Below are 11,887 nucleotides of genomic sequence, written 5' to 3'. Positions count from 1 at the left end.
AACGTTAAGAAACTTAAAGTCAAAAGGTCACACAGCGAGCAAGAGGCACAGCCGGATTTCACCCCAGGTTTATTAGGATTAAAGAGGCACGTGTGTGGGAAGTACCAGGCACGTGTCACATGGGCAGGGCCTCTGAAGACCTGGAGGTCATGACGCATGGCTGCAGGTGTTACTGAAGAGTCAACCCTGGGCGCACCTTTTATCCCCCATCGCTAGGAGCCAAGAGAACAGTGAGATCTGGATGTCATTACACGAATATACACCCTTTTTTTCCTTCTCTTCCAGGATTTTAAAGATTGAGTTCAAAATCACTAAAAAATGAGGTCGGCCAAGCTCCCCATTGCTTGGCCCCAAACATTGGTTTTCTTAAAGTTTTTGTCTCAATTTGGGATTACTGTCCTTAGGGTAACGTGGACTCATTCTAGAGACCAAAACTTCAGCAGCTGCCCAAATTCTACTCTGTCCACTTTTCCACAGACCACCACAAGCCTCATTATTCAAATAGAGCAGGGTAGTCTGAGAGTGAAGGGCCTGAATAATAAATACAATTCCTAAACTCTCAAATTCCTATGGATTTGTGCTCCCACATCCTTTATTACACCATGTATACCTTTATTACACCATGTCACAATCCAGCACAATCCTGGCTACCTGCATGATATCTCCCCAACCAGACTGGGAAAAGATCACTAACTCCAGACTTCTTTTACGTATTCTTTCAATCAACAAATATGTATTGAGTTCCCCCCTTGTGCCGTACACTAACTTAGATCTCAGGCCAAACGCATTTGTTTAGTACAGACATTTCAGTTGAAAAAAGTTGCTAATAGTTGACTCCAAGTGACTAAATGTGCAGGTAAGCATCATCTATGATCAACACACTGACTTGCATAAAATGTTTCTTAAAGTGGCTGGGAGTGCTTCAGAAGTTAGCAGACCACTTAGGTGTGGTTTCTATAACCTGATACATACGAGAAACTTACAAATGTAGTAAATCTATAAATGAACGACTTATTGTTCTATTAGTTAACAGGGAAAGGATTTACCATGAAAAACAGATGTCAGCTTGTCTGTGTTTGTCACCAACTCCAAAATAGAGGCTTTAAAAATGCATGAGGTTTAATCTAGAGAAAAAAAATGAAACAAGACCAGAAAGCAATTAATTTCTACATTTTCATCATAAAGCCTGGTTGTGTGAAAAGCAGTGCCCTTGCTGAAGAGTTAAGTCCAAGTCCAGGAAAGGAGGCTATATCCTGTGCTGCAGTAGTGACTGTGCTCTCTCTGCTGCATGGTTGCACACAGATGACCAAACCAGGGAAGTCAGGAGATCTTTGCACTTGCATCTGGTGTCTCATTCATTCTTTCTAACGCCTCCTGCTTGGAGGTACGGATGGGAGAGGTAGGAAGAGAAGAGAATCAGAGAGACAGAGCGGGGCAGAGGGAGGAAAATGACGAATGGCCAGCACTTACTGAGCATGGACAGATGGGCATGTGCTATGTAAGAAACCTAAAATTCTCTTCGTTTTTTTGGGTATCTGGTTTTTCCAGTTATAACTATTCACTACATCTGCTTTGGCAATGAGGGGAAAAAATTTAATTTCATATTTATATGATAGTTCATTTTCCCCCAGTAAAAAGTTAAATCTAACTTCTTAGCTCAAGAAACCTATATGTAATATATACATAAAATAATCTTAATTCAAAATCAGGATTTAACATGGTAAATATCCACGTGATGCAATTGCCTAAGGTTCATGGGGAACTGTGAAGTCTGCCCCTAATCACAGTTAGTGCCTTCCAATCAGAGTGCATTGTGCTTTCATATTGTCCACAATGTTTGAAAAGGTTGGCTATTTTCAACATCACTTTTCTGACAAGAGGTGGCACTAGGCTGCAGAAAGAAGACACTACACACATAAGCGTGCTCAGACAGCTCACTGTTAGACAACCTGGTAGATAAGGCTAAAAGCTGGAATTACTTTTCAACCTAAAGATTTTTTACTTTCATTTCCTTTGGGGGATCCTGGATACTGGAGTAAAGATGAAAGGGGCCAGAATTACTTTTAAAGAACTCTTGAAAGTATTGGCCATCTGTCGACCTTTTTGAAGCAGTTATTCATAAAAGAGAATCTTTAAAACTACAGAGCTGTCAGTTATGGTGAACTCTGCAGCTGTTCTAAGATGTAAAATTATATACATATATAAATGCGAAAGTGTGTGTCTGGGTAAGAGAAAGAGACTTGTCTGCCCTGATACCTTACCCTACCCCTTCCTTGTCTGAATTTCTTCTTTTCGTCTGGTTTGGAGTTATCAATGGGAAGTTGGAGCAGCGGTAGCTGTCCAGTCCTCCTTCCCCCGGACCAAAGGTGGAAGCCCGTTTGGTGTCACACTGAATGTACACACGATCTTCCAATCTTTTGAAACCAGCTGTATCCCAGGCTTTTGGGTTTTGAGACCTCCTGTGGCAGAGACTATAAACTGACCGCCTCGAAACTCATTGTCCATTTCCCCTTCTTAGTAACTGCATTCTGAGTTTATTTGGCAAAGCCACGCACACCACTAGCAAGACGATTTCCTAGTCTCCCTTGCAGCTAGATGTGGCCAAGTGACCAGATTTTGACCAAAGAGAGTAATGTGGAAGGGATGAATTATACTTCTGTGAGGTCCTTAATAGAGAGTGAGTGGGGTTTTTGTTCCTTCATTCTTTTTCCAACATGGAATGCAAATGTAATGACTGAAGCCACAGCAGCCATTATGGACTACAAAGTGATCTTGAGAAGGAAACCAAAATGATTGAAGCAGCATGGGTCATTCATATGCGGGTCATTGATACGTGGGTCACTGATATGTGGGTCATTGATACACAGGTCAGTGATACATTCTCTACCACCCTGGATCACTAACTCCAGACTTCTTTTACATAAGAGGTAAATAAGCCTCTATTTGTATAAAACACTCATCCCATACAACTGAACATAATCTCAACTGATACACTTAGGAAATCATTGAAGGAATAAGCATTCTGAAATATTAAGTATTTGGTGTACTAAATACAAAAGGAGACATACCTCTAATGCAATTAACCATGCCAAGACTTTATCTTTTTAAGGGCTCTGAGTGACCCTGTATATAGAGGTCACTTGCGATGGCTTGTCATCACAGTACCAAACAAACCCATAGGCTCATTAAGCATTTGTAAGGGTGCCGTCCTTAAAGGTGCTGGAAGGCTCAGAAATCATGTTTTATACTAAATAATTACCAAAATCAAATAATGACACTATACATACTTCCCAGTTTTAGAGTTTTCAGTTGTGGGGATGTAAAAATGTTTGTTAAAGGAATTGTTTTCAACTAGTAAAACATCATTTTTGAGTGCCTAGTGTGCCAAGCACTGTGCTAAACACTTACATCATCTCATTTAACCTTTACAAGCACATACAATTATTATTCTCACTTTACAGATGGGTAAAGGGATACATAACTTGTCCAAGGTCACATGGCAAAGCTGGAAATCAAATGAAGTTCAGTCAGATTTCAATTCTGTGTTACAAAACACCAAACTAAAGCATCTTCCATGTTTATTTTTTTCTAGATAGTTTTGAGCATCCTTAATGCCTTTAAATTCTCCATTGAGTTATGTTAGAATGGTTGTCCTTGTTTCAATGAATTAGAAGGCTGAAATCCAGAGAGGGCTTGTTCATCTTTGAGGTAAGATCAGGACATTTAGTTATGGCATCAAGTTTGACAGAGAGAAAGCCAAAGCTATGGCTCTGCAAACCAGCTTGGTCCCTTCCTTGAGTATAATTTTGTAGTCTAGCTCTTTTTTTTTTTTTTTTTTTCATAGAGATGGGGTCTCGCTAAATTGCCCAGGTTGGTCTTGAATTCCTGGCCCTGGCAATCCTCTCACCTCAGCCTTCCAAAGTCCTCCGATTACAGACATGAGCCACTGTGCCTAGCTTAGCTCTTTTTTTTTTTTTTTTTTTTTTTTTTTTTTGAGATGGAGTCTTGCACTGTCACCCAGGCTGGAGTGCAGTGGCACGATCTCGGCTCACTGCAACCTCCACCTCCCAGGTTCAAGCGATTCTCCTTGCCTCAGCCTCCCAAGTAGCTGGGATTACAGGCGCCCGCCACCGTGCCCGGATACTTTTTTGTATTTTTAGTAGACAGGGTTTCACTATGTTGGCCAGGCTGATCTTGAACTCCTGACCTTGTGATCCACCCGCCTCGGCCTCCCAAAGTGCTGGGATTACAGGCATGAGCCACCACGCCCAGCCATCTAGATTAGTTCTTTACATTGAAAGTAACATCCAGGGTCACTGATATTCTGAGAAAATTAGAACCACCTTTGAGTTAAGACTTCTAGAAAGACACATACGTTGTTATATTTTAATTGGAATCAGACATTTAATGGCATAAAAACATTGCATATATGGCTTTGCTGTTCCGAATGTCATGAACTTAAAATCCAAATATGACATAAGCAGTTTTAAGACTTATTTTGGCCAGCCTCCCCAATCCCAAAGGAGATTTAAAAGTAATAATGTAAAAAAGTTAAGGTCAAGGTGTTTTAAAATCAACATCTCAGCTAATGACTAACCCTTTGTTTCCTGGGGACTTCTGCTCTACTGTGAAAACTGCTGAGCTTAACCCGCTGTTGAACAACTGGTTAGTTATTAGTTCCCTGGGTGATTGTCCCTGAAGTTAAGCCATGCTCTGGGGACACATGAGGCACTTTAATTGGGGTAGTTACTTTTTCCAGGTTGGGTACAATGTTTGGCTCTCAAAAGCAAGGTAAACAGTTTACAGTCAAAAGGAATGCTCTGTGATTGTGTGCCTTTGGGATCAAGGGTTGAGATCTTAGAGTATTCTCATAAACATCTGTACCAGGTGCTCAAAGATGTTTGAGGGTTGTCAAGCAAGCTGTTCAACTTCTGCATTTTCTGTGGATATGGGCACAATGACCCACTCAGATTTTTCTCCTAGTGTCCTGAATGACAGCTCATCTACACAGAGTGAAACTCCAGATACGTGACAAGCAGCATGGGACAGATGCTGACAATCAGAACAGATGCTGGATGTAAACAACTGGTAAGGCTGCACTGGTGCATGCTGGCAGAATCACCTGCTCTGCATCCAGGGAGCAAATGCGTCTGCATGCTCAGCATGACACCAGCTTACCTCCCTGTGCAAATCCCCTCCCCTAATCAGTCTCATCCAAATCTTCTCCTGCAGTAGCAGCTTCTAAAGCCGCAAGGGCCTCCGCCACCGCTGCATCCTCGTCCACAATCTCCCCATCCCCATCTCCATCGGAGCCATGGGTATCCTCCTGCCTGTTTCCTGAGTCAACCACAGGCATGGCATGAACAGGACTCTTCTCATTAAAGCAGATGCTTAGAACTTCTGTTTCCACATCCTCATTCAATGAATCCCAGCTTCTCCTCACAGAGAAGGGCGTATTCAAACCATGCTCCCCCACTGGGGGCTGAATTCCCTCTAGGGATTCATCCTCAGTATGGTTCTTGAAAACACAGTCCTTTTCATTATGATCAACGTTGTCTCCAGCTGGGCCCCAATGCTGAAGGTAATCTGGGGCTGGTATCTGGAAGACATGGTCTTGTACTTCCAAGGCAAAACTTTCTGCCTCAGAAGGAGCTCTGGAGTCTCCATTTCTCATGACTTGGGTCCCTTCTGAGGCCAGCAGCACACAGTCCTGTTTCCTGGTGCCCCCTCCTTCCAGGAAGGGTTGAGTTGGGGGAACAGTATTTGCAGTACTGGCCCAGGAGCCCCTGTCATCCTGGGCGGGGCTGGAATTCCCAGTGGGCTGTGGAGTGGCAGCAGGGCCGATGCCGTTGACACCGCAGGCATGGTGTTCCCCTCCAGCGTCCCCCTGTGGGAGCGGCCCTTGGTGAGGCCAGCAGGGCTCCCATGGATCAGCTGTCCTGCTGCTGCTCTCAGTCTTCTTTGAGCCCTGCCTCTGAGGGTCATTTTTCTGCACCAAGACTTCACTGCTCCATTTGCCTTTTAATTTATCAGTGTCATCTTCATCTAGCTTGCAGCTGTTGACTTCATTGACATAGCCAGGAGAGGGCACTTGAACTGGATCAAAGAGATAGCTTCAGGAAAGACAATGAAAACCAGTCAGGTCTGCTCCATCATTAATGCTTTTTAGCACAGGCTCTGCTTCTTTCTACGATTCCTGCTAATTTAATTTCTGTGATTACTTTTCAACCTAGATAAGTATGTCTAAATCAAATAGATATAGTTGGTATAAAAATGTTTGGTGGCTCACGCCTGTAATCTCAGCAATTTGGGTGGCCAAGGCGGGTGGATCACTTGAGGTCAGGAGTTTGAGACCAGCCTGACCGACATGGTGAAACCCCATCTTTACTAAAAATACAAAAATTAGCTGGGTGTGGTGGTGGGTACCTGTAATCCCAGCTACTCGGGAGGCTGAGATAGGAGAATCGCTTGAACCTGGGAGGCGGAGGCTGCAGTGAGCTGAGATCACGCCCCTGCACTCCAGCCTGGATGACAGAGCGAGACAGTCTTGAAAAAGATAAACAAGGTTCTGCCTGAAATACTCTTAAGAAGAGAGCCAAAGGGAGGAAGGAGGGGTAAGGGGTGAAGTAAAATACAAAGTGGTTCATAGAATTTTAAAATAAAAAACAAATAAAACAAATGTCCACTAATAGTGCCATAAGGAGCATATCCTCTCAGTGGAATATTATGCAGTCACTAAAATGATAAATATGAAGTCTGTAGTCACAGGAATGATACTTACAATACATAGTTTTTGAATAGAGCCAAACATCACATTATGATTACAGTGGAATACAGCTTATTTAGATATAGGTCTAGAATAGAACTACGATTAAAAAGACAGTATATTTGTTAAGAAAGCAAGATCATCAGTTACTTTTTTTCCCTTTTTCTTAGTTAGAAGTTTATGTTCACGTTACTCACAATTTTCTGAAATGCAATGTGGACAAAATTAAAAGCACATATGTGATTGGGGTGATTTATTTTCAGCGATGCCATTTCAGGCATCCTCAGAAACCCAGACCAAATTCAGCCTCAGAAAATGATGGTGTTCCCAACATGCTTTGAGAAGTGAGCAAAAGAAGTTAAAAAAATCTAGGGCACATGTTCTTTTAAATGATATTATAACAGTTCCAAACTCTTAATGTGTTGGCAATGTTGATCATGCCCCAAGCTGGATAAATGCACTGAATACACGCATGGTCTTTAAAAGTGACCCCAAGCTCATCACAAATTCCTCCATTTAGTAGTAGTATTTCTCCAGCTTTACCTTTGTATTATTTTACAGCACCTGCACCCCATCTGGATTGTTTTCTGTTACCACCTGGAAAAGAAAGCGTAGAAGGTAGAGAACACAGTGAGTGATATATTAGTAGGAATTAAGTTTGCCTTTTTTTTCCCCTAGAGACTCAAAATGTATTAAGAGAGTCACACATTTTGGCAAAAGGGTAACTACCACGTGGGTCAGAGAGGGTGCTGGTTACCAGGAATACCCCATTTCCATCACCGCTTCAGAGTTCTCAGACGTTCACTGACACTTGCCTCTGTGTCAGACCTTTCTCCCAACCCTGGGGTTATGTGTTTCATCCCCATTTTGCAGATGAGGAGAAGAAGGTGGAAGGATGCTAGACAGAGAAGGGACTTCTGCTTTTCTAATCTGTTACCTTCTACAGAGGACAGAGGAACCTCACCAGGGCACAGCCCACTGCACGCAGCAGCAGGAGGGGAAGGAGATTCTGACGGATTCCTTGCCAGGGCATTTGCTCCTCAAGAGTTAAAGGATGCCGGAATAAGCTGGCGGATCCATTGTGTCCCATGATTCAGGCCCTGAGGAGCGTGATAGCCCGAGTCATCGCACAAGCTTCAACCACACTAAATTGATTCTGTGTTGCTTTTCCTACCGCTGGGCCAATCTCAGCTATGGATTGTGGACCTGTCCTTTTGCAGCTCAAAGACATGCCCCCTTGGGCTTCCTGGCAGAAGGTGGACTCATTTCCCACCTGCCCACTGTTCCCTGACCCCTCCCCAAGCTGGGCTTTTCCCCATCATTTCCTTTGGAACAAAATCTTCTCTTCATATAAGACTGACCATGTTGGCCTCTTCCTTCCTCAGAACATCCTAAAAATGAGTATGGAAGCATCTCTTAGATATTATTCATTTCTAATATCTACAGCCTTTATTTACTATTATTTTTTTGAGACACAGTCTTACTCTGTCACCCAGGCTGGAGTGCAGTGGCACAATCTCGGCTCACTGCAACCTCTGCCTCCCAGGTTCAAGCCATTCTCCTGCCTCAGCCTCCCAAGTAGCTGGGTTTACAGGCGGGTGCCACCATGCCTGGCTAATCTTTGTATTTTTAGTAGAGACAGGGTTTTGCCACGTTGGCCATGCTGGTCTCAAACTCCTGACCTCAAGTGATCTGCCTGCCTTGGCTTCTCAAAGGTCTGGGATTACAGGCATGAGCCACTGTGCCGGGCCTACAGCCTTTAAAAAGACAAGCCAAAACAGAATCTGCATCCCCAGTCCCCCTGTCTCCATGAAGCACATGCACCAGAAAGAGAGATCATTCATTGCTGGCTGTGTCTCCGTCTCCCATGTTGTCCCTCCTTCCTTCTTTCAATCATAGATGAATTTCCAGGGATGTTGCTTCATAAGCTTTTGTCCACAGTGAACATGACTGGTGCTTTTTAAGAAGTATAAATTGGTTGCTTAGTTAAAAGGGACTAGATTTACATTAAAAAAATAAAATCCACAAATAACTCCCTATGGTAGGCTGAAAAATGGCCCCCAAAGATATCCACATCCTAATCCCTGGAACCTATAAATAATACCTTATATGCCACCCCAGCCCCCAAATTAAAGGTATTTGCAGATGTGATTAAGTGTAGGATTTTCAGATGGTACAATTTGCCTAGTTTATCTGGGTGGACTCTAAATACAATTAAATAAATGCTTATGAGAGGGAGGTGGAGGGACATTTGATTATAGACAGAAGAGGAAGAGGCAATGTGACCAAAAAGGCAGAGATTGGAGCAAGGAGGTCACAAACCAAGAGCACTGGCAGCCCCCCAAGCTGGAAGAGGGAAGGAACAGATTCACCCCTGGAGCCTCTGGAAAGAATGTGGCCCCGGTGACACCTTGATCCCTGATACCCACCCCTGGATCAAGCCCACTGATACCAATTTCAGACTTCTGGTCTCTAGAACTGGGAGAGAATAAACTTCCATTGTTTTGTTTTGTTTTGTTTGTTTTTTTGAGACAGAGTCTCACTCTGTTGCCCAGGCTGGAGTGCAATGGCGCGATCTCAGCTCGCTGCAACCTCTGCCTCCCTGGTTCAAGTGATTCTCCTGCCTTAGCCTCCCCAGTAGCTGGGATTACAGGTGCCTGCCAACACGCCCAGCTAACTTTTATATTTTTAGTAGAGATGAGGTTTCACCATGCTGGCCAGGCTGGTCTTGAACTCCTGACCTCAGGTGATCCATCCACCTTGGCCTCTGAAAGTGCTGGGATTACAGGCGTGAGCCACCGTGCCCGGCTGCTTCCATTTTTTTAAACCTCTAAGTTCGTAGTAATTTGCTGCAGCAGCACAGAAAACTAGTAACATCCCCAAATCACTTCACGCTTGAGGACCAAACCCCTTGTCCTTCCAACTCTTCCTGGGAGGACTCATGGAATGTAGAAGAGTCCCTCGGGCCAGCCCTGCATCTCTTGCCACCCTTTCTTTCCTTACTGTGCTTCAGTTTTCTTCCTAGCATGTGTCACCACTGGACATTCTGTCATAGGTTTGTTTGTGACCCACCTTTTCCACCCTTCTTCAAGTCTAATCCTCAGCACTTAGGACAGCACCTGGTACAGAGCAGGCAGTCAATAAATGTGGAATGAATGAATGATTTAATGGCTATGGATTAAAAATGAGAGCACTATCAGTGAACCTGTTGTGTGTCTGCAACCAATCAAGACATTTCCAGTTTGTGCCAGCCGTGTCGCCCAGGTGTTACGAGGGTGGGCTCAGGAGACAGAAAACCCTGCTACTGTGGGACTTTGGGCCTCAGTCACTTGGTCTGTAGATGGGGATAATAATATTCCTACTATATAGTGTTGCTGGGGGTCATATGAGCAAACATTCATAATAAACATAGACCAGGGTGTCTTAACCACCCCATTTGGATACAGCATATTAAAACACACCCCCACCAAAAGAAAAAGATGGAGGTCTAGTATCCAAGAAAGATATAATCTAGTTGCCAGAACCTATGCATACAAACAAGAGTATTAACAATGTCAAGTAGGACTTGTTTCTGGAATAAGGGCTAAATGGTATATTTCTATCAACTGTGACACCAGTTGAAAGATAGAAAACCCCAAGTACAACAACAGTCCCATAGACAGAAAAATCGCTTTTGCTATGGAACTGTGTACACATGTGTAACATTGTACCTTTCAGAATACTCTTAAACTACCCCATTTCTAAAGCCCAGGGTTTTATTCCCAGCCTCTACTCCTCCTTTACTTTCCTTTTCTGCTGATAATTCATAGATGAGCTGGATAAATAGGACAGGCGAGAAGAAGCACGTGCACCTCCTCCCCTCCCTCAACACCTCTCCTCTCCCCTCCCCTTCCTCAACACCTCTCCTCTCCCCTCTCCTTCCTCAACACCTCTCCTCTCCCCTCCCCTCCCTCAACACCTCTCCTCTCCCCTCCCCTCCCTCAATACCTCTCCTCTACCCTCCCCTCCCTCAACACCTCTCCTCTCCCCTCCCCTCCCTCGATGTCTCTCCTCTCCCCTCCCCTCCCTCAACACCTCTCCTCTCCCCTCCCCTCCCTCAACACCTCTCCTCTCCCCTCCCCTCCCTCGATGTCTCTCCTCTCCCCTCCCCTCCCTCAACACCTTTCCTCTCCCCTCCCCTCCCTCAGCATCTCTCCTCTCCCCTCCCCTCCCTCAACATCTCTCCTCTCCCCTCCCCTCCCTCAACACCTTTCCTCTCCCCTCCCCTCCCTCAACATCTCTCCTCTCCCCTCCCCTCCCTCAACATCTCTCCTCTCCCCTCCCCTCCCTCAACACCTCTCCTCTCCCCTCCCCTCCCTCAACACCTCTCCTCTCCCCTCCCCTCCCTCAACACCTCTCCTCTCCCCTCCCCTCCCTCAATACCTCTCCTCTCCCCTCCCCTCCCTCAATACCTCTCCTCTACCCTCCCCTCTCCTCTCCCCTCCTCTTCCCTCCCCTCCTGACCCTCCCCCTCCACAATTCGCTCCGAAATCCTGACCCTTTTCATGCCTGCAGTACTTTGTTTATCCTGGACTCTTTAAAAGCAAACCAACCAACAAACAACAACTAGTCAGGAGGATAGGTAGTTAAAAAAAAAAAAAAAAAACAAGTCAAAGAAAAGGAGAAAAGAGCTTAGAAGTGTTTGAGAAACAAGGAAGGCAGACTGGATTGTAATAATGTAACTGAAGCAATCATAAAACATTACTCATTGAAACATCTCAGGTCAACTTTATGATGGTGAATTTAAGAGGTGTACAGGGGAAGGCGAAAGAAAGGAGGAAAGAAAAGAGGGAGGAAAGACGAAGGAAGGCAAGAAGGCGAGGAAAAGCAGGCAGGCACATCCAGAGTGACACCTTGCGCTCCCAGCTCCTCGGAGGCTGACCAAGATTGACCCTGGGGCACCCTCCATCCCCGCCTTCTGCTGCTATAGCCAAGACCACAGGAGCAGCCTGCACCGAATGAAGTGAGTGCTGCGATTTAACAGCCGCACTCGAAAACTGCCCCTTCCCTGCTTCTGAAGGAAATATACATCATTTGCGGCTTTTAGGCTCCCCTCCTTCCCCAGGAAAACCACAGGATCTA

General features: G+C 44.8%; 1 protein-coding gene across 1 annotated transcript in view; it reads right to left on the bottom strand.

The window, feature by feature from the left end:
- Nucleotides 1-52: 52 nt before the first annotated feature.
- The window catches only part of C4H4orf19 (chromosome 4 C4orf19 homolog), a 142,252-nt gene continuing 130,417 nt past the window's right edge, over nucleotides 53-11,887 (bottom strand). Inside the window, exons 3-4 of the mRNA XM_001135649.6 lie at nucleotides 7,310-7,363; nucleotides 53-6,113 (exon numbers count right to left, since the gene is read on the bottom strand). Coding sequence (XP_001135649.1) covers nucleotides 5,201-6,113; nucleotides 7,310-7,341 — 945 coding nt within the window. The 5' untranslated portion in view covers nucleotides 7,342-7,363 and the 3' untranslated portion in view covers nucleotides 53-5,200. The remainder of the gene's footprint in view (nucleotides 6,114-7,309; nucleotides 7,364-11,887) is intronic.

This window comes from Pan troglodytes, chromosome 3, assembly GCF_028858775.2.
Source record: "Pan troglodytes isolate AG18354 chromosome 3, NHGRI_mPanTro3-v2.0_pri, whole genome shotgun sequence".
NCBI classification, from domain to species: Eukaryota; Metazoa; Chordata; class Mammalia; order Primates; family Hominidae; genus Pan; species Pan troglodytes.
The sequence above is the reverse complement of the archived record's forward strand: the minus strand, read 5'-3'. Positions and strand labels throughout refer to the sequence as shown.